Source organism: Nematostella vectensis, chromosome 6 (genome assembly GCF_932526225.1).
Source record: "Nematostella vectensis chromosome 6, jaNemVect1.1, whole genome shotgun sequence".
Lineage (NCBI taxonomy): Eukaryota > Metazoa > Cnidaria > Anthozoa > Actiniaria > Edwardsiidae > Nematostella > Nematostella vectensis.
The window spans coordinates 14659989-14683646 of NC_064039.1; the positions used below are offsets into that span (position 1 = coordinate 14659989).

The 23658-nt window shown below is 38.7% G+C and overlaps 2 protein-coding genes across 5 annotated transcripts; one reads left to right on the forward strand and one right to left on the reverse strand.

Moving 5' to 3' along the window:
* Positions 1–992: 992 nt before the first annotated feature.
* Positions 993–9395, forward strand: LOC5515137. 4 transcript variants are annotated; one of them, XM_032384753.2, is made up of 7 exons: positions 993–1205; positions 2402–2543; positions 4694–4835; positions 5169–5550; positions 5942–6126; positions 6659–7063; positions 8916–9395. In XM_032384753.2, the coding sequence occupies exons 2-7, from the start codon at positions 2499–2501 to the stop codon at positions 9191–9193; spliced, it is 1437 nt and encodes a 478-aa protein (XP_032240644.1). In that variant the 5' UTR covers positions 993–1205; positions 2402–2498; the 3' UTR covers positions 9194–9395. The 4 variants fall into 4 exon arrangements, with proteins under 4 accessions (XP_032240644.1, XP_001635312.1, XP_032240646.1 ...); XM_001635262.3 differs by lacking the exon at positions 993–1205 and adding an exon at positions 1998–2175; XM_032384755.2 differs by lacking the exon at positions 993–1205 and adding an exon at positions 1998–2175 and having other exon boundaries at positions 8919–9395.
* LOC5515136 (WD repeat-containing protein 1-B) lies at positions 9345–23537 on the reverse strand. Its single transcript, XM_001635222.3, has 16 exons — positions 23376–23537; positions 23050–23171; positions 22037–22127; positions 21336–21483; positions 20881–21064; positions 20476–20553; positions 19965–20054; positions 17185–17276; positions 16783–16924; positions 16067–16148; positions 15429–15579; positions 14571–14661; positions 14169–14276; positions 13287–13454; positions 12936–13083; positions 9345–9851 (listed from the first exon to the last, which is right to left on the reverse strand). Exons 1-16 carry the CDS (start codon positions 23389–23391, stop codon positions 9742–9744), a joined length of 1821 nt encoding a protein of 606 aa, XP_001635272.1. The 5' UTR covers positions 23392–23537; the 3' UTR covers positions 9345–9741.
* Between the last annotated feature and the right edge of the window lie 121 nt (positions 23538–23658).

A 23658-nucleotide genomic window follows, 5' to 3' on the forward strand; every position in this document is an offset into this window, starting at 1 on the left:
ATATGATGGGTTATATGACGTGTGATATGATGGGTTATATGACGTGTGATATGATGGGTTATATGATGGGCTATATGATGGGTTATATGACGTGTGATGTGATGGGTTATATGACGTGTGATATGACGTGTGATGTGATGGGTTATGTGACGAGCTATATCTACCCCTTTACCCTTGCATCATTGCCGGAGGGTGATCATTCTTAGAATTCTTGATATGGGATTTCCGACTGACTTGGGATCATTTGTCCAGGGCTTGGCGCCGATTGTACCGGATCAACTTGGATCATAGGGATCAGCTCGGATCATATGGGATCCGCCAAGAAAACAGGGGATAAGCTAGGAACATAGGGATCAGCTCGGATCATGGGGACCAGCTCGTATCACAGGTGATCAGTTGGGATCATACAGGGGATCAGCTCGGATAATCTGGATCAGCTCGGATCACAGGGATCAGCTCGGGTCATAGGGGATCAGTTGGGATCATAAGGGATCAGCCAGGATAACAGGGGATCAGCTAAGATCATAGGGGATCAGCTCGGATCATAGGGATCAGCTCGTATCATAGGGGATCATAGGGGATCAGCTCGGATCATAGGAGATCAGTTGGGATCATAGGGGATTAGCCAGGATAACAGGGGATCAGCTAGGATCATAGGGGATCAGCTCGGATCATAGGGAATCAGCTGGGATCATAGGGGATCAGCCAGGATAACAGGGGATCAGCTCAGATCACAGGGGATCAGTCGGGATCGAATAGCGATCAGCTCGGATCATAGGGACCAGATTTTACGATGCTTTCCTCCACACTTTCTCATATTACTTAGAAAAAAGTGCGAATGCCCTTTTAAAAAGATCAAGCTCTTATTGGGTTGACAAAATGGGTTGTGACGCTTAAAAAAATGCAAATGTGCACCCTTAACTACATTTATAACAACCGCTTATTTCCGTAAAAACACCGACAATGGTATCGGCAAATATAATTAATGTTGAACCAAATAAGATGCTATTCGAAACGTCAATTGAAGGGCATAACAAATGATACGGGGTTTTATGATAATTGAAGCAATCGTTTATTTTAACTTCTCTTTGTTCGAAGTTAATGTTTTATTGGGGAAATGCAGGTATTCGCATAGACAAGTATTGGGAAATCCTCTGCTGTTTTATATAACAGACGTGGGGGCGCCCTATTGCTTTTAGTGAAAGGTATGTGTATTCAGACATTGGGATAAATTTAAAATGTCGCATTGAAAGGTATCTTTATGGTCTTTTGGTCTTTCGGTCTTTTCGTATTTTTTTTTGTTCAGCAAGGGATTGCGTATTATGTTAGTTTATCAAATTTATGGCTTTGAAGATGGTTGGAAAAAAGTTTGGGAATACGTGTCTGCATAATCACATTAAAAAAAAGAGCTTTACCTATTTTAGTAGGTGACATAAAACAAATCGCCTCCTAAAATAATCAATTAAAAAAATTACACTGTTAAATTGCCCCAAGCTTAGTTCCCTAATGCACAACTGTTTATCAAACTCATTTGTAATCGCGACCACATACTGAGGGGATCCGTAAATAAATATGTTTGTGTGAGGCACTTTTTGTTCGCTAGTTAACTAGATTTGCGATTCTCGTTTCGATATTTCCGCCAAGCGGAGAAGCACCCATAAACATTCATGTAACTTGAATAGACCTCACTTTCTTCTCAAAATACGGGAGTCTTTGACAATTTGACAAAATAATTGTTAGATATTGTATTAAAAATATTCTCTCAAAATACACTTCGTAGTTTAGCAAATAAAAACGGTTTGAATTTAGGTTTATGAAGTATATGTACTTTTTTATAAAAGATCGAGCCCTAGCGTGCCTTTTCTTTTTTCTCGTATAAGATAATTCCGCCTATTCGCTCAAATTGAGTTGGTTCATAATGCCTCTGGTACAGGCTAATTATGTCCGGTTAACAGCAATTGTATTTCTAGCAGGTTCTTAATGCTGATTATAGGATTCTTAGCGCACGCATCCAGGTTGTCCAATTTGTCAAACTCTTCTTGTGAACACGAAAAATATTACTCATTTTCCAGCTATTAGACCAACGCTACTAACTTATATACATCCAAGTGCAATTATGATCGTATCCAACCTCCTGTAGCAAATAACGAAATGCGCTTTTAAAACTGACTTCTGGTAAGGCTGAAGACACGAAAATCAAAGAATGACTGGTGTTTTATTTTTACGATGCTTTTAAAGGATTTACTACATAGTTTACCGTAGCAACTGGACCGAAGCAACAGGACCATTTCTTTAAATGTAAAAGTGCTTAACGAAGATAACGATCTCATCTTTGTCTACGCGGAGTGATTACTACATTTTAAATACCTTCTTATATTGATACGGTTTTATTGCATTTCAGGCTGGTAGGCTTTTAAGGTGGTGTTTGAAGACAAAGTAATACGCGTTTTAAATATCATCGGCTCTGGTTAACGTTTGAAAGATAGGGCACCAAAGCAATGAATTGTCTTTTCGCTGTTATATCAGGCATCATATTTGTCCAGGTAAGCTTGTTTTATTAAAAAAAAAATCAATGTTTAGGGAAAGGGAAAGGGCAGGAGAGCACGAAAAACTGGTCATTTTACGTTTCCTGAACGGTTATTATTTCATCTCTTCACGTTTAACGGGTGCATAACCTGGCATAACAAAATCACGTTTCACGCAAAATCGATCACTACCGTGTTAACAACCTTGTTATTGAAAAAGGAGATCTCTACATTTATCAATTTCTTCAAATTATTCAACTAATTTATATTATTATTGTTCTACTTTCTACATGAAATAATAAAGTTTTGCCGTTAACGGTGGCTGTTCGTTTCACAAAGGAAACGAGCGACACAGAAAGCCTTGTACAGAAGTCGCGATGTTTAGAATTTTCAGCTCGCGATTTGATTCGAGTGTTTAGTCGTTTTCACTGTCTTTGTCTTTTTTCCATGATTTATAGCCTAAACCCCCAATCGTAACAAATTGCTGTCAAAATGTACACTAAAAAAGAGAGGAATAAATAAAGTCCCTTTTGAATAAAAGATAGTCCCCTTTCTACCTTTCCTATTTTAATCTGAACTCTTTTTTAGATATAATAAAATACTTTTTTAAGAACGCTGAGCTTAGAACATACACCAGCCTTGGTATAAACTTACGCAACTCACGCTATGCTGCGGTCGCCGTGCCACTTTTCCTAAAACCGGATATCCATTTCTCGTGTAAATTACTGCATGTTAATGTTTGTCTAGAATCAAAAAGCCCAAACTGTCGCGATCTCGTACCAGAACAATGAATACAATACACCAAAAACTGGAAATCGACTCTGCCAAATTTTCGTCTTTAATAAGACTTCTTCAGGGCAGAGTCTGCCCTGAAGTTTTCGTCTTTAATAAGACTTCTTCAGGGCAGAGTCTGCCCTGAAGAAGTCTTATTAAAGACGAAAATTTGGCAGAGTCGATTTCCAGTTTTTGTTAATACTTGTCTAAATACACCAAAAACTGGTATTCGACTCTATAGAGTCGAATTTTAGTTTTTGGTGTACTGTATTTATTCTTCTGGTTCACGAACACGACTACACTCTTTTTGTTTTATAAGAACGTCTTATTTTCAGTTGAGGCTGGGCCGTTCTTATTATCGGGACATTTTAAGGCTGAATATGTTCTTAAAGATGTTCTTAAATTTTAGTGTGTATAAAGATATAATACCCAATAAATTATTAGGAAGAGAATTACACTAATGATCAATAGCAATAATAAGGTTGTTACTATAAGCACAATTTGATTTGCATTTTAGAACGCATCAGGACTTCAAAAGAATTTTTTTTCTGCTATCTGAGCCTCGGCATGTTCTTAGCATGTTTTTAAAATGTGATGAAATCTCAGGCTGGACGTTCTTATAAAAAAAGGTTCTTTTAAAAAAAAGATTGTATTTGGGCTTTTTGTATTTATTTTGTTTGTCTATTTGCAGTTGTTACTATAATGTTGGCTTCTGCCTGTTTTGTAGCTACTTTTTTTAAATTACTTTACCAAGGTGTTTAGTATGAGTGTCTTGTATAGTTTAATTTCGAAATTTCCTTTTTGTATTTCCGTAAATGTCTACCATTATAGGTTTTTATTATTATCATGTTTGGTACTTAGATATTGTGAGGGCCATATTTTATAAAACTGTAAATAGGTTAATATGCAACCCTCGCATTCCCTGCTAGCAGAGGCCTCTTTCTTTTCTCCGTATTTCGCTGAGCTGGCAGAAAAGAGGCTTCTGCAATCAGGGAATCATGCCCACTACGAGTGATACGATAAAAATATTAAAATTGTGATTTCCTATCAATCAGTAAATATTTGTACCCAATTACCAAATAATATGTTTCATACTTTTTATTTAGTCAGTGAAAATTAACGTGTTTATATATGTATCTTAAAGCCTGAAACCTCTGGAAAAATTAAGAGCCGTTTCAGGCTGACTTGGGAAAATATAAAGCAGTTACAATAATATACAGGTGCGTACACAGCATTGGCTGAAGGGGGGTTCGCAGTCATAGGCATCTTATGGAAAATGCATAGTATTTAAGGATTTCTTAATAAAAAATGACCCACTTTTTGGCCGCCACTGCTACCCAGTATACTTGGACACAGTGGTTCAAATTTGAGTTTAACGAGTTCTTTCTTCCAAGGTGTATCTGAGTGGAGTAAGCTCGTCCGGCGCGTGGTACGCTGGGACTGACCACTACTGGCCAATGAGCGCCGTGCAATACTGGCGAGTGCATGAGTGGTACAGAAGATACAAGGAGCTTTGGACAGGGATCTTACGCGGGGGTAAGCCAGGCAGAGACTAGCTAGTCCAAGTCTTAGAGATTTTAGCATAATACGCCTTCCCCAGCAGCGAATCTTGCTACTAGGGTAACAGCCTTCTAACAGTCTAAAAATGAGTAAAATGTACCATGGCATTGCTAGTTGGTTAGGATACAATTTACGGTTGCACTATACTTGGACGAGTCTTCAGTTGAAAGCCTGATTCAATACCGGTACGATTGAGTCCCCCCCCCCCCCCACCCCGAAAATTAATCAAGTGCCCTATTTCTTTTCTCTATTTTTAACGGTTCAAATTCCCGTATCTTTACCCCTGTATTAACGTATCTTTCCGTCCAGGATCACAAGATACGACCTACTCCCCCGCTAATGTGGGCATCAGTATGGCCGCAACAGACTCATGGCTCGACCTACAAAGCCACAACGACACGTGCTACGTAGAACCCGCCCTTTGCACCGAGGGGCTCAGCCTGGCATTCTGGGTAAACATCCGGGGAACGGCCTACAACAATACCCTGCTGTCTTTTGGGGGCTGCGATCGCGGGCTCAGGCTTAATCGGTTGGATGCCGGGGAACTGGAAGTAAGACTGAAAAGCGCGGTCCTGGGGGAGACTTGGCGCCTGCAGTCTCCTAGCGGTAAAGTGGACAGCGGTCGTTGGCATCATATTGTGGTCACGTGGAATGCGAGTGATGGCCTCAAGCTATACCTCGACGGCTCGAGGTTTGTTTAATCTTACATGCATGTTTCAAGTACTTAAAGATTGACGGTCAGGCACCCCTATGTTATTGCCTGTTAATGATAAAAATAGCATTAAACAATCTATATGCACTAAAGCTTCTAAACAACCATCTTCGATTAAAGCCCATGTTTTACTAACGCTATTTATACTCACACTTTTCTCGGCCCCCCCCGCTTGAACTAGACAACTGAAATAGATACGTCGTTAAGTAATTTTGAGCAGCGTAAGATTAAATGGCGGCGTTCTTAACCTACTAACATGGATAGCATGGATACACAAGAGGGGGGGATTGACTTGGGAGAAAAAATGTCGAGTGTTTTAATTGCAAGATTTAACACGACAATTCCTAATGACAAGCAATCTTTCCTCAAGATTACAAGACGTCATCAACACACACTCAACAAACCAGTCGACCTGGGTGGCTACCAACTGGTCCTTGATGTTAGGGCGGGAACCCTGTTGTGGCGTGACCACACCAATGGACTTGGACGAGCTGGCGCTCTGGTCGTACCCGATTAGTAACGAAACTGTGGCCAAGGTGTACGAGTGGAGAACAGGTATGTAGTAGACTGGTGCCGAATTTTGCCGAACTAGCGAACTTTGCGGGCGCTAACAACAAGTTTTTTTTTTCGCGGTTGAGGATAGAACGCGGTGGTTGTTCGGATTTTTTTAACCGGGTTTGATATGAAAAGGACATTTGTAATCAATATTATTATGCTGGTTGAGTTGGACTTGTATTATAGATTTTTATGAAACTAAATTTGGCCCACCCATCTTTTTGTTACAAATTGTTTCAGTTTTGATAATTACAGCGCATTTTAATTCCATTTGTTTTGCTTGGTTTTATTATCTCAAAATCGCGAAAATAGAGTGACCTTTTTTTTACGAAAATAGGTAAATCGCGAAAATAAAGTGTCGCGAAATATCGCGACCTCAAAATCGCGAAATTTTGACGTCGCCAAAATTTTAGCTGTGATCGTGCGCGATCATGTTAATAAGCCTTTACAAGTAAATTGATGGAATTATTGACACTATGTGATAATCATGTGTAATATATGTTATAATCACCCGCTTATTCTGCTCTTGTAGGGGTGTGGAAATCCCATCTCGGCTGTCCAGGAGGCTGGACATCTTTCCAACAGTTCTGCTATCACGCATCAGTCGAGAATCCATCGAGCTGGACCAGCGCTCGCTCCACGTGTAAGGCCAACAGCGCCGATCTTGCCAGCATCGTGAGTGCAGAGGAGTTTACCTTCACGGAGAAGTTGTTACGAGGTTTTCAGGGCTGTGTGTATATCGGCCTGACCAGTCCACAGGGCTTGAACTATAGCTGGACGGACGGCAGTATATGGGGCTTTCATAAACTGGTGAATGCGTCCAGGGCGGCGAGAACAAACAGCAGCCTGAATCAGTGCGTTCATCGGGTTGAGGATGGAACATGGCGTGTGGGGGACTGTTCTCAGCTCTGCGGTCACGTTTGTAAGAGGTATCGAGGTGAGTTGTAGATGGTACATGGCGCGTGGGTAACTATTTTTACCGGACCCATTTGTTCGAATGTTTTTTCTTGAGCGGCCACATGTGTAAAAGATATCGAGGTGAGTGTGCGGCCACGTGTGTAAGAGATATCGAGGAGAATGTACGGCCACGTGTGTAAGAGATATCGAGGTAAGTGTGGTCACGTGTGTAAGAAATATCGAGGTGAGTATGTGGTCACATGTGTAAGAGATATCGAGGTGAGTATGTGGTCACATGTGTAAGAGATATCGAGTTGAGTATGTGGTCACATGTGTAAGAGATATCGAGGTGAGTATGTGGTCATATGTGTAAGAGATATCGAGGTGAGTATGTGGTCACATGTGTAAGAGATATCGAGGTGAGTATGTGGTCACATGTGTAAGAGATATCGAGGAGAATGTGCGGCCACGTGTGTAAGAGATATCGAGGTATGTGGTCACATGTGTAAGAGATATCGAGGTGAGTATGTGGTCACGTGTGTAAGAGATATCGAGGTAAGTGTGGTCACGTGTAAAAGAGATATCGAGGTGAGTATGTGGTCACATGTGTAAGAGATATCGAGGAGAATGTACGGCCACGTGTGTAAGAGATATCGAGGTAAGTGTGGTCACGTGTGTAAGAGATATCGAGGTGAGTATGTGGTCACATGTGTAAGAGATATCGAGGTGAGTATGTGGTCATATGTGTAAGAGATATCGAGGAGAATGTGCGGCCACGTGTGTAAGAGATATCGAGGTATGTGGTCACATGTGTAAGAGATATCGAGGTGAGTATGTGGTCACGTGTGTAAGAGATATCGAGGTAAGTGTGGTCACGTGTAAAAGAGATATCGAGGTGAGTATGTGGTCACATGTGTAAGAGATATCGAGGAGAATGTACGGCCACGTGTGTAAGAGATATCGAGGTAAGTGTGGTCACGTGTGTAAGAGATATCGAGGTGAGTATGTGGTCACATGTGTAAGAGATATCGAGGTGAGTATGTGGTCATATGTGTAAGAGATATCGAGGTGAGTATGTGGTCACATGTGTAAGAGATATCGAGGTGAGTATGTGGTCACATGTGTAAGAGATATCGAGGTGAGTATGTGGTCACATGTGTAAGAGATATCGAAGTGTGTGGTCACATGTGTAAAAGATATCGAGGAGAATGTGCGGCCACGTGTGTAAGAGATATCGAGGTGAGTATGTGGTCACATGTCTAAGAGATATCGAGGTGAGTATGTGGTCACATGTGTAAGAGATATCGAGGTGAGTATGTGGTCACATGTGTAAGAGATATCGAGTTGAGTATGTGGTCACATGTGTAAGAGATATCGAGGTGAGTATGTGGTCACATGTGTAAGAGATATCGAGGTGGGTATGTGGTCATATGTGTAAGAGATATCGAGGTGAGTATGTGGTCACATGTGTAAGAGATATCGAGGTGAGTGTGCGGCCACGTGTGTAAGAGATATCGAGGTATGTTCGTGTGGGTTATCTCAGCTGTGCGCGGCCACGGTATGTCAACGGAAGTATGTTGGTATATGTTGTATATTTCAAATTTACCTATCAGTAAATGCCCTTTTCAAATTTTTCCGAAAAAAAAGTGAGCACTGAAAAGATGTTAATTCCATATACATGGGGGCTAGATGTCTTTAACCTTTGCTTTACTTAAGGTCATACTTGTTGCTGACCACACCCATCCTGCTTTTATTCAAGTTGCCGACAGCTATTCATGTACATATATCAGAGTCAGCGTTCAAGCGGCGAATAAGCGCCCTCAGGGAAATACACACACAGGAAAATATACCTCTAAGCGATTTTGTGTATCACGATGATATTTTCATTTCAGCAGGGATTTTCCAAAGAGGCGAATTCTACTGCCGAACCAAGTTTTTTGACCAGGGGCTTGCGGAACATCGAACCTCCATCATAGGAGTAGAAGCACAGATGGACTGTGCATTAGCGTGTCTGATATACGGCCAGGGATTGTGCCGCTCTTATAATTACCAACAGTATAGCACAGGCTACCCGCAATACCAGGACAGGCGCATCTGTGAATTGAACTGGTCAAAAGACCACAAGCACCTCGTGGCCAAATATGGGTTTCAGTACTGTGAGAGATTATGAGGATAGGTGTTTCTGTATATATCACAACCTGTAAATACTGAATACACACGCTTCGTATTATACTGGGACAGGCTTATCCTGTGAATTGCACAGGTCGAATGTGTGCCATAACAAATGATTAAGTGTCCTATTATGATTACAGAACAGTGTATACTGTAAATATTCATTTTAATATTAAAAAAGTGATTTTACAAAAGGATAATCATCTACAAAATTTGTTTAATAGAATCGAGTGTTGGCTTCCTTCTCTGAATCCCCACAGAGACGCTTGCTACGTAAGCGTTCACTATTGTCGCAAATTTCTTGTGTTACTTAGGTCTATGGTGCAGAAATTTACTTATTTAAGAAAAGGGAGATTCAACACAAAATACAATGTTTCCATTTCTACCCTAGGCATTTTCGAGACAAATTCAATCGCCGTCTACTATTACTACTCTCCCTTTATTATCACAATACAAAATATTTTCTTTCCAAAAGCTTGTCGATTTTCAGACTAAGCCATCATCCTGCGGCCCTTGTGCAGGCATTAGAACCATCACGAGTCGAGCTCAGAGGGGTGAGATGTTCCACAGGCGGACACAGCAGTCGTGCCCAACGGAGACTAGCGTGTCGTTGTCGTACCACGCAACGCTAGTCACGGAAGACTTAGGATGCGCGGCTACAAGATGGAGATAAGCGTTAATATAAAGGCTAGAAATACCTGTTGAACTAGCTAGAAATACCTGTTGAACTAGCTAGAAATACCTGTTGAAATAGCTAGAAATACGTGTTGAACTAGCTAGAAATACGTGTTGAACTAGCTAGAAATACGTGTTGAACTAGCTAGAAATACTTGTTGAAATAGCTAGAAATACGTGTTGAAATAGCTAGAAATACGTGTTGAAATAGCTAGAAATACGTGTTGAAATAGCTAGAAATACGTGTTGAAATAGCTAGAAATACGTGTTGAAATAGCTAGAAATACCTGTTGAAATAGCTAGAAATACCTGTTGAAATAGCTAGAAATACGTGTTGAAATAGCTAGAAATACCTGTTAAAATAGCTAGAAATACCTGTTGAAATAGCTAGAAATACGTGTTGAAATAGCTAGAAATACCTGTTGAAATAGCTAGAAATACCTGTTGAAATAGCTAGAAATACCTGTTGAAATAGCTAGAAATACCTGTTGAAATAGCTAGAAATACGTGTTGAAATAGCTAGAAATACGTGTTGAAATAGCTAAAAATACGTGTTGTAATAGCTGGAAATACCTGTTGAATTAGCTAGAAATACGTGTTGAATTAGCTAGAAATACGTGTTGAAATAGCTAGAAATACGTGTTGAAATAGCTAGAAATACCTGTTGAAATAGCTAGAAATACGTGTTGAAATAGCTAGAAATACGTGTTGAAATAGCTAGAAATACGTGTTGAAATAGCTAGAAATACCTGTTGAACTAGCTAGAAATACCTGCTGAACTAGCTAGAAATACCTGTTGAAATAGCTAGAAATACCTGTTGAACTAGCTAGAAATACCTGTTGAAATAGCTAGAAATACCTGTTGAAATAGCTAGAAATACCTGTTAAAATAGCTAAAAATACGTGTTGTAATAGCTAGAAATACCTGTTGAACTAGCTAGAAATACGTGTTAAAATAGCTAGAAATACGTGTTAAAATAGCTAGAAATACGTGTTAAAATAGCTAGAAATACGTGTTAAAATAGCTAGAAATACGTGTTGAAATAGCTAGAAATACGTGTTGAAATAGCTAGAAATACGTGTTGAAATAGCTAGAAATACCTATTGAAATAGCTAGAAATACCTGTTGAAATAGCTAGAAATACCTGTTGAAATAGCTAGAAATACCTGTTGAAATAGCTAGAAATACCTGTTAAAATAGCTAAAAATACGTGTTGTAATAGCTAGAAATACCTGTTGAACTAGCTAGAAATACGTGTTAAAATAGCTAGAAATACGTGTTAAAATAGCTAGAAATACGTGTTAAAATAGCTAGAAATACGTGTTAAAATAGCTAGAAATACGTGTTGAAATAGCTAGAAATACGTGTTGAAATAGCTAGAAATACGTGTTGAAATAGCTAGAAATACCTATTGAAATAGCTAGAAATACCTGTTGAAATAGCTAGAAATACCTGTTGAAATAGCTAGAAATACCTGTTAAAATAGCTAGAAATACCTGTTAAAATAGCTAGAAATACCTGTTGAAATAGCTAGAAATACGTGTTGAAATAGCTAGAAATACCTGTTGAAATAGCTAGAAATACCTGTTGAAATAGCTAGAAATACCTGTTGAAATAGCTAGAAATACCTGTTGAAATAACTAGAAATACGTGTTGAAATAGCTAGAAATACGTGTTGAAATAGCTAAAAATACGTGTTGTAATAGCTAGAAATACCTGTTGAAATAGCTAGAAATACGTGTTGAATTAGCTAGAAATACGTGTTGAATTAGCTAGAAATACTTGTTGAAATAGCTAGAAATACCTGTTGAAATAGCTAGAAATACGTGTTGAAATAGCTAGAAATACGTGTTGAAATAGCTAGAAATACGTGTTGAAATAGCTAGAAATACCTGTTGAACTAGCTAGAAATACCTGCTGAACTAGCTAGAAATACCTGTTGAAATAGCTAGAAATACCTGTTGAACTAGCTAGAAATACCTGTTGAACTAGCTAGAAATACCTGTTGAAATAGCTAGAAATACCTGTTGAAATAGCTAGAAATACCTGTTAAAATAGCTAGAAATACCTGTTGAAATAGCTAGAAATACCTGTTGAATTACAATCGTGGTCACATTGCATTGGGACACAGGGTTCCGGTGCGATTAAAAAAGCGTGCGCGCTTAATCTATTTTTTTTTCTTTTAGTTGAATGCTCCTATAGAACCTATAATGTCAAAATAACGCAAACCAGGACTGTTTTTATAATAAAGTTAATTCTATTGACTATTAGCTTAGCGTTTATGGACTTCACGAAAAGAGTTTTAACGTCCAAGTTATAAGGCTTTGAGTGTTGCTTTCACATACTTTATGGGAAGCGCCATTTACCCCCCCCCCCCCCCCTCCGTCTCCCCTCCCTCTCCGTCTCTCCCCCCCCCCCCCCCTCTTCAATGTTGGATGATGCCAACGCCAAAACATTGACGCAACATTGAAGGGGGGGGGGGGGGGGGGAATTCTAAGGGGGGGGGGGGGGTTGCAAATATTATTTTACGGGTTTTGTATTCTTGCATGAATTTTTGTTTTGAAAATATAATTCCGACAATGTCCAAATGATTTTTACCATGATTGTAGCTAGAAATACCTGTTGAAATAGCTAGAAATACCTGTTGAACTAGCTAGAAATACCTGTTGAAATAGCTAGAATTACGTGCTGGTGCATAGCAGCGTATGGGCCCATAAGAGTGTCGCAAACTGCACGACTAACCACCCCTATTAAGCGCCTCTCCTAAACGTGTTGCACAATAGTAAATAAAACTGAACATCTACTCGCCAAGACATTTTAACACTGAAAACTTATTTTGTTAGGGTTCTGGAAACCCTAACAACCCCTTGCAAGTTGTAAAGAACTTTTATCTAGAGATATAACAGATTTTGAAATAAGCACCTCCCTGGTATAAGCGAATCGCCTGCGCTTATTTGCGCGATTACGAAAGTCATAGCCACTCGTCGAAAAAGCTTGAGATATTCTTTATAATAACCCAAGTTGTTAGTAGAGTATCTGGGTGGAGATTGGATAAGAGACTCACCTTCAATGAGGTTTTTGGCTTTCGGGTTATTGGGGCAGGAGATACGGATGTTCGTGTCCAGCGAACTAGATGCAATGTGCTTAGAATCTTGAGACCAGGCAATAGAGGTGATCTTAGCATTGTGTGTCCAGAAGTCCTTAGTGATTTCCTAAACAGAAACATAAGAAGTAAGAAGAGAGTGCCGATTAATCGCGTCAGATTATTATCAAAATTAACACCGCTTTTGTCGCTCTCTTCGTACGATAAAACAAGTACAATTTTCTCGAGAAATGTTTTAGCAATTTATGCTTGCCATTTCAGGTGCAATTGATGCCATATATTATATAAATAACTCAACGTATAATTTCAAACCTTGTAGTCTATCTTCTGAAAGCAGAAGATTTTTCTGTCTGACGCTACTGCAAGCCAGCCCCCGTCTGGAGAGTAGGCTAGGTCTATCACTTCTTGTTTCTCTCCTGATATCTGTGTCTTCTCCTCCAGGGTATCTTGGTCAAGTTTATAGATGTACACGTCGCCACGCTAATGATAAATCAAAATTCGCAAATAATCGTGTTTGGTAACTAGAGTAATGAGCAATGGTCTACCAAAAACTGGTACCCGACTCGACTCGAGAACTAGTTTTTGGTGATTTTAAGGAACGTTATTGAGGAAAGATTGAAAAGAGCTTGAATTATGTCATCAGTGCAAACGGCGAATGTCAAATGCCGACTAGTGCTCATGGGCACTAATTAAATGTAAAAATATACAGAAATACTCTTCCAGCAGTGAAAGAGCCGAGTGAAGGGCTTACAGTAGACCGAATATTGATCGCTTGATCCACATCCTGCATTCAGGACAGTGGCGTAGCCAGGATTTTGAACAGGAGGGGGCCCAAAAGGCCCTTTCAAGGCATTGTATTTTAGATAATGTCTCATACGTTCACTGTATTTTTTGCTGCTGGAAGGGGCCCCTGTCCTGCCCCTGCCCCTGCCCCCCCCCCCTCCCCCCCGGGGTACGCCCCTGCAGAAGAAACATAATGAGACCTATGGCACCTTTCGATTGTAGAACTTCCATTTGCAGTTTGCACCGACAACGTTGTCCAAAATAGGCATTCAATAAGCTTTGATCTGTCAGACAATTTACCCATTCTACCTCCTTGGTGGGAAATTGGTAAAAGTGGGACATCAATAATTCAAATGCAAAATTTTTTTGCTACTCTTAATCCCCGTTTAAACCAATTTAGCAGATTTTTACCTTGGATCCCACTGCGACTTCGTCCTGTCCAATGTGCACACTGGCAGAGGTTGGCTCATAGGGCACTTTCACGGTATGGACCACCTTCTTGTTACGGACAATAACAACCTGATAATTGACAACAGGAACAGTGCATTTATACGTTAAAATTATATAAAGTAGCAATCATTTCAGACTTGACTTCTCCACAAAAAACTCTTGTCTAAGTAAGGTTGTAGATGAGAATATTTGGCCAAAAAGAAAATAAGGCCTGAAATTATTTCCATGCCTGCCACACTAGCACAAAATACTGCAAAAGCTTCCGTCAAAACACACGACAGAATATCTTTTCTACAGTGTCATCCCATGCATGTGCTACAGTGACCATTATGGTCTACAATAATCATACATATTGGTTCTTACATGGTGTTGCTGCTCAAAAGCAACGATTAACAAGCCATCCTTGCCAGCTCCAAATCTCTTTGGCTGAGAATCGAAACTTATTTTGTCATCACTAAAAGGAGAATATGTATATATTATAATCAAAATACAGTATCAAACCATGCAAAACAAGGTATGGATTGGCAACCCAAATTGGGTTCCAGAATGGCAAAAATAAGTAATAACCAAATAAAGAAGACTGTTATGGTACTCCCCTTCAAACGTCAATTTTAACTACCCCTCCCAATATTTTAATACACCAAAAACTGGAATTCGACTCGATTCATTGTTCTGGTACAAGACCACGACAGCTTGGGTTTTTGTTTCTATCCTAATATTTTAATTTATACAACAACACTTGTAAATAGCACGCTCTAATTGGTCGAGAGTCCATGTGTTATTAGACACATGCATGCTTGGCGTAAGCATGGGGGCACGCGCTCCCAAAAACAAGATTGTAACGTAAGAAAACATTTTAATTGCTGTATAAAACAGATAGATCTGTTTATTTTGTGCATCTGTCCTCTGATAGATGCTTCCTTTTTTGTTCACGACACGATGTGACATCATCTGTGCATAAATCTGTGCATGTAAATACGTAAAAAAATGTTTTATATAATTGCCACCCCCTTCCCTTCCAGGTTTGATTCCTGGAACCCAGCTCAATTCCAGGTTCTGGCTAAATTTCCCTGCCTCCACTTTTTATGAGTATATTGTTGTATCTGCATTACCAGTATTTCAGCCGCAAGGATGGTGATCAGTTTTGCCAATCTCTGATTGTTCACTTTCTTCATACAACAGCAAGGGAGGCCCCATGTTAGTGTCATGTTCAGTACGTACCCATACTCCTCAGTGTCCAAGGGGGTGAATCTCATTTCGTCTTGCAAACTACAAGTAACAAGCTCATCTCCAACAACTTGCATAAAAGGAATGTGATTTTCATGACCTTTTCCTTTGAAATATGAGCCTTGGCCATTTTCTGCCCAGCTAACTGAAGGAGGGTCAGGAGAAATAACACCAATATGGTACCTTGAGGCCAATGGCCAGAAATTTGACCAGCATTTGACCCGCATTTGAGAATTCGAGCCCGAGACTTTTGTCAAATTTCGGAATCCGAGCCAGAGCTTGTTTTTGGATAACTTGCTCGAGGTACTGTATGTCATAAACATCAGTTGAAATAGAATAAGTAGAATAACAATACAATCTTGCTACAAGGGGAAACCTGTAGCATGGTAACAACATAAAACAGATAGCATTTAACAAAATAAAAAAAAATGCAGAGATTCCAAGACTTTGCATAATTTTTGTGAGGCTTTCGACATTTCAAGGTAGCCATCATTGCTACCCATAACTAAGGACAACATCTACTGTTTTGGTTTCATCACACTATAAGAACCTCTATCAGGACTGGATACCTGGGACTGTGACTGGGTTCCTTTAACAAGAACATAGATTTAAAATTTAGACAAAAAGGATACCAATGCGGCCATCAAAACTGGCAGAGTAGATCTTCTTATGGGAGCTGCTTGCCGCTACAGCACTGATATTCTTGTAATGGCCCTAATAGTAATACAAAGATAATATTATTTACATAGGGGTAATGTTGAACCAGTTTTAGTGGAGTCTCTAACATGAATACAAAAAGGCACTTAAGTAATAAGATCACAAAACAAGTCTTGCATATAGTATTTAGAAGTCCTGGCTAAACTAGAGAAAGGGACAACAAACAGTTAAGCCACCATGATTGAAGTGTGACCTGAGTTTTGTAGCATGGACAAGAAAATCTTTCTCAATGTTTTAATTTGACTTCAATAATTATTTTAGAAAATATCGTTATCCATTGATTGTTTTTTGTTTTAGCAATAAAATTAACAGTGATTAAGTGGGTTTAGTTCAGAACTTAAAATTACAAATCATTTGTTTGATGTTTTGTAGCAAAAGATTTGTCACCGAGTCTTCAAAACGTCCAAAGTCTTTAAAATGACTTGTGTTAATATATTTCAATATTTATCATATTGGTAATAATTATGAATGGTAATTGTGCCTAAAATTCCATGATTGACACAAATTTGAATATGTCCCTCCCCCTAAAGCGAGACCATCTGTTTTAGCAAGTGTGTTTTTAAAGGACTTACAAAACTGATATATTATAAAATAGAAGCCACATAGGCCATAGATCAACTACTAAGCACACCTTGATGATCCTGGATGGTGTTGATGGGTTATTCCTGTCCAGGTAGTTAATGTTTCCAGACAAGGAGACAGAAAGAAGGTTGTCACCCATCCATAGGCAACCCAACTGCTGATCCTCAAGATTGCTTCCCATCTCAAATACACTGAAAAAACATATATAGCAAAGAAGACACTTAGTATGTTAACAGAACATTTATATTTTCAAGTATACGATCAAAGAATTTTAAGAATTGTAGAAAATTTTAAAGAAATTTAAGTGGATTTTGTTCGCACCATAAGTGATACTGCATCCTTATTTTAATTTTTTTTTCATACTGGCCATTGCCTCTTTCAGCCATCACTGTGTTTGAAATGATAACAAAAATACATTCATTGAGAAAAAAAGGTTGTTATTCATACGTACGTTTGCAAGGATTTGTCCTCAATATTCCAAATCTTGCAGGATTTATCACCTGATGCAGTCAATATAAACTTGCTATCATCACTCCATGAAAGCTGAAAAATAAGGCATATCATTGTTTTTAGTCAAATTACAATTGGTCTGGCCATTCACCATGCTTTGGTTTACAAATTATCTTGCTCTTTCTGTATGGAAAACCAGATCATGAAGCCTTGGGCACTACTGTACTTTCAAAGCCTGATGAAGACAACATTGTAATATCCTCTATATTATATACATTTTAAAGAAAATATTTTGTGTCCAAACCCCCTTACCAATAATATAATCTTCATTTAGACTTTGAATCCTTTGTGTAAGGGTTAAATACCAAGTATTGAGGCAGTTCACCGTATATGGCGAACTGCCAATGTCAAAGGTATTTAACTCGCTTTTTACATGATCTTTACTTAGTTAAGTCTTTTATTGCCATAACGCCCTGAGACGCCTGTAAAATATGGGCCAACTCCAAAACGTCAAAAATGCAAACTAAACATCAACAGACCCGGATACTCATAGATTCAGCCAAGACATAGACGACCTTTAAAAGCGCATCCAAGCAATGTAATAGAATTGACTCTTTTGTTAAAATATCAACCTTAATTTCTGACCAATTCGTAAACAAATGCTTAAACTTAGAAACATTTCTTACCAAAAAAGACACAAAATTCCGAACTACAAATAGAGACAAGCAAACACAGATCAAGTCACAAATAGATACCTTTATTGCGCTCCGTCAGGTCCCATTTTACAGCAATCAGTCACAATAATCAATGCTAGAACCTCCATTACAAACGAGTCACCATGTTTAGCCTATTTTGCATGCCTGCACTGCATCATGGGAGTCCTGGAAACACCTTCACAGACAGGCGGGCAATCTCCTCCCCCAGAATCATAACAGTTTTTTTATGTCTCTTTGCCCCGAAGCCAAACAAAACATTTCCAGGTCCAAGGAAACCAGAATTAGCCTGAAAACAATTTTTGAATAAGGTTGGGTAGCAAAGATGGCCCACATTGGAGAGTATGAGGCATTCACCAGAAAATTCCTCTCTCACTTGGTGAAGCCCAGACAAGGAATTATCCCATTGAATCAACCTCAGCGTGCAAACATCCATAAGCACAGCATTAATTATGCCAAAAAAGACTTTATGATGTCCTAAGGCACTCTCCAGATGTGAAAAAGCTGTAATTTTAAAGCAAATTACAAGCAAAACTGTTGTAAGCGACAGGCTGTAGCAGTGCCGTCGCTAGAAAGAAAAGGAACCGCAGTGCATTGTTGGAAACTTCAAGGCATACCGTCTTGGGTCAGTGGTAGCTTAGCTTTACTGGTAGTGTTGGACTTGAAATAGGGGGGGGGGGGGGGGAGGTTTCTGTTTTCAGTCTGTTTTTCTTACAATTTTGCTCAAAAGTACCCAGGAGTGAAAGGGTTAATAATAATTTAAACTATGGGAAAAGAGACAAAACCAATAATAGTTGACTTAACAAATTTTGCTTTCATGACAACTGAATTGATGCATTGTTAATACCCAACTGTTCTTGTTATCAAATCTGTGGCGAAAAAATGGTGTTTTTACTTATTTCTACTAAAGGTGTAATATTATGGTCCTTCATTGGTATTATGGTTAATATCTAGTTTTTAACCTACTCCTCCTCATTAGTATTCTAGTTATTAATCTCATTCATATTTAATGAGTTCATATCAAACCCCACTTTTTCCCTGCTGATACATCAAGACCTCCCCGTTCTTTAAGATTGTAAATTATTCATCGGTATTCTGGGAAATAAATGACTTGCAAGAACTGGAAAAGGTGTCAATCATGTAATAGTTGATGATATAAACTCATTAGAGGAAGAGGAAAATTCAAACATTTGACAACTGAATTGATGCATTGTTAATATCCAATTGTTCTTGTTATCAAATCTGTGGTGAAAAAATGGTGTTTTTTACTCATTTCTACTAGAGGCGTAATATTATGATATAAACTCATTAGAGGAAGAGGAAAATTCAAACATTTTATTTAAAACATATCCTTGTCACCACAGAAACTTTATTACACAATTTTCTTTATAAAATAATTGCTAGATAGTACAGGCACTCTGATTGGTGGGATTGGTCACTTTCATTACATTCATGCTATGACGCATCACAAAATCGTGTAAGGAGAATTTGTGCATCATCAGTCAACAACCCTGTGAATTCCAACGAACTTTTACCTTTTAATGCTAAAAAATATTATTCTTCAGGAGAAAGATGTGTTCCAGGTAGATAGGAAATTTCAAAATAAGTCCAAACAGATGAACAATCAAACAATGAAATAAATATTGCTTGGAATTTGAAGGTCGTTTTTCCGTTTTTCAAAATACTTTTTGCTTGTGCACTGAAGTGCACTGGAATGACACCATTAGCATGTGCTGTTGTGATGTTTTTTTGTCTTTTGCGTACGATTAGAAATAATTTTATAAAAGAAATAAAACATCCTTTTTGTGCCTTCATTCAGTTTCGAAAACACCTTGGCTTTCAAAACTCAATAAAGACACGCAAATAATATTTTATTTCTTAAATATCAATGGTGCTCTGCTTATACAGCGCTTTGGCGCCCAACGATAATTGGATAGTAGCATGAATTTTGTGGAGCTCCACAAAAAGAAAGAGAAAAGCCTGATGGAGCAAAAAAAAAAAAAAAGAAAAAGAAAAAAAAAGATGGCTTTGGAGGCCTACTTCTTGTTCATAGTGTGTATTGACATACCCCATAAATACCACCGCTGTGTGCTTTTTTCAATGCAGGGTCCACAATTTCTGCAACCAGATTACCTTCTTTGCCATCATACAAGCAGAGCTGCAAAATGCAATAAATGTCATACCACAAAGTAGCACAAAGCTCCTATAGTCTGGGATTAGGAGACAGGCACATTTGCATGGTGGATCTGCTGGGATCTCAATTGGGGGGGGGGGGGGGGGTGGAGGGGAGGGGAGGGCTAGCTCCTTAAGAATGGATAGTTTAGAAGTGCAAGCGGGCTACAACCCCTAATTTACCTCCCAATATGTTTTACATGGTGTCTTCCCCACCCTCCCCTCCTTGAGAATTCATGGAATTCCCTTGTGAATTCCCTTGTACACCACCAGAGAAATGAAGCATAAAAGTTGATCGCACATTTTGTTCTTAGCATTTGATTTGTTTGTAAATTAGAGATTTGCTGTAGAAAGTCCAATGGTTTAGTCTCCCTTGAACATTGGTGCACTTCAATACAGTACAGTACCTTTCCATCAGCAGACCCAGCAATGAAGAAGTCGCCACTTGGAGCATAGCCAATGCAGTTGACAAAGTTGGTTGGTTCCTGTCAACCAAAAGCAAAGAGGTGAGACCAAGACTTAATCATTAGAGTAAGTCAAATGCAATTAAGAAACAAAGATTTGCCATAAACCCAAAAGAGGACATGTGAGTCAACTATTATAATACTGTAGTACACTCTGTCCTCACTAACAGGCAATACTTTGTTCTTGTTGGGGATTCAATTTATGCCCATTTTAATGAGGTGTCTGAATGGCAGGGTGCGTGAAGTGCATTTAGTTTAAAACAAAAAACATTTGAGTGTACAGTACATCACAGTTTTATATAAACTTAGTTCTTTTTAACAGCAAGTCTAGCAAAACACAATACTCACAGAATTCAGGTGTTTGAATTTGAAGGGAGGGCCTTCATGGAAGCCTACAGTCCTGTCTTCAGAACCAGTGCAAATGCGGAAGGGTCTAGTTGGTTTGTAGTCAACACAGTTGATAGTGGCAGAGTGAGATCCATTCAAGTTACCGACAGTGGATCCAGAATCCCACAAGAAAACTTTGGCAAACCTAAAATTACAGCACTGGTGATGCTACTGAAATCTGCCAAATTTTGTTGAATACATCTATGTTTACTGTAACTCAACAGATACTAAAATCCAAAAGAAAAAAGTTTGTATTCTGTTTGTTGTAAGACAAAAAATTCAATGATTTTTTTAACAAACATCATCTTGTCGAATTTAGCTAGAATTCTTTGGCACTTAAATGGATTGCTGTAATTATTTCAAACTATTTTGGTATTTATTTTAAACCAGGCTCAAGTTCAATTATTTTTACTTACGATTCTCTGCCTTCTCCAACTACCACTATCCTCTTGCTATCAGGAGACCAGGCGATATCCTTAATAGCACCTCCAATACAGGGATATTCATACTTAAGGAGATGGTCCTTTTGGGTCGTATCCCAGATTCTCACATTACCAGTGATATCTACATAGCAAGAGCCAAAACTCAAAGTTTTTATGTATTATCTCTATAACACCATCTCACTATTTTATATTTATGACCAAAAACAGCATCAACATTAGCATCATCAACTTTTTCACCACCATCATAATCGCAATCAGTATTATCATCAGCAGTGTTATCAGGAGCAGCATAAAAAAACATCATCACTATAAACATCATTATCAACATTATCAGCACTAGTATAAACAACACCATTGCAATAACTATCTCCACCACCATCATCACTATCATCTTTATTATAATAATGTCTTTTGTTTCTGAGCTTTTGTTATATCTTAATATCTAATACAATTAATTCCAAAAACAATTACCGACCCCAACTGGGCCATTTGCTTGTAGGGGAAGAGTATGCACTCAATGACCCCCCCCCCCCCCCCCTCAATACCCCGCCCCTTTCAATATAATCAATCCCAAAATAATTACAGACTTCAAATAGGCCATCCGCTAAGTGGATGGGGGGTATGCATCCATTGAACTACTCCTCCTCTGTCGACAGTTTTTTTTACATACGTACCACCAGAACAGATGTAGTTCCCACTAGGTGCATAAGCAGCCACTGTCGTATCCTTAGCATGATCGGTGTACACATCGCATTTGGCAAAATCCTAAAGAGTAAGAGAAGCACTTAGAAAAACAAAGAACACTGAGCATGGCATTTAGATCAAGTGTTAGGGCTTATTTTCTGATGTAAGGGAACTTTAGATAAGATGACCACTTCCAGGTTTATTTAGGGAGCATTAATACTCTGTGAATAGGCAATGCAAATAATTTCACACAACCTTTAAAAAACGAGATATGCAACCTATTTTGAGCTCTAAAAGCATTATACTCCAGCTGAAACTTGCTTTTGATTGATGTTCAGTACCATAGCAGACTTTGAAATATTGGGGGGGGGGGGGGCACAATACAGAAACATTAAGAAAATATTGGGGGGGGGGGGGCACAATACAGAAACATTAAGAAAATATTGGGGGGCACGGTCACACCCCTACTGGTCATTTCCTTATAATTTTTTTTACAAAATATTGGGGGGGGCACGTGCCCCCAGTGCCCCACCCCCTGCTACCGCCTTAATTTTAGACTGCGTTATTTACATTAAACAATTTCCAACAGTGACTTAAGCTTGACACTATTTCATATGGTGGCATGAAATTAAAATATTTACAGTAATGTGGCAACTTTTAAAAGCCTGAGTTATATTAAGCATTTTGTGTCTTCGTATGAAAAAGCTATAGAAGAACCAGAGATGGATGAAAGAATGAAATAGCGTAATGTCAAAACAAGAGCACTTATTGAACCTTATGGACATATATGGGCAAATACATACTAAAGCACTTAAATCACAGGTCGTATAAAGTATAACTTAATTAACCATATTGCAATTTAAATACATATATTTTATTCTTAATGTAAATTATCGATCCTGACACATGCAATGAAATAATATTGGGCTCTAATATTTTACTTGACTTGATCCAGGCTGAAGAGGCTAAAGGACTAATATTTTCATTGATTCCGGAATCTTACCTCGACATCCCGAATAAATACACTCTTGTTGTTGGTGTATAAGAACGTCTTTCCTTTGGGATCTCCTTTGAGGACAGTGAACTTCCCTCTCGTTACTTTTGGAAGCGAACCATAGGTAGCCTCTATAAGCACACAAATAATCCGCAAACGTCAAATATAGTTCATCTTCATGCAAGAAAGCAACCAAGACATGAACGATTTTATAAGGCTCGCAAGCAAGTTTTAGGTCAAAATGTCTCTTAATCTAGTGTAAACAGGGAAACAGCAGATTCTTCTATCAGTTTTTCATAAAAAATGCTAGTCTCAGAGGGTGTTAGATCACTTACTTAGAGTAGCAGACATATTTGCCGGTGTATTTTTGGAAAAGTTTTGCACAAACTACAACACGAAACACTCCTCCCTTCCGCCTGCAACTTATCCCACAAGGCCTTGCAAGCTGAAGGTTTTGGAATTCCATATATGGTGATATAGAATGAATCTTTCTCCTAATTTCTCCATTTTGAAATGTTAGGTTCAAAATCATAAATTTTTCATTTGTTTAAAAGATATATTTCCGTTAGTATTCTTAATTCGGTATCAGCACGATTTAAAACGGTAGATTTGCGGGAA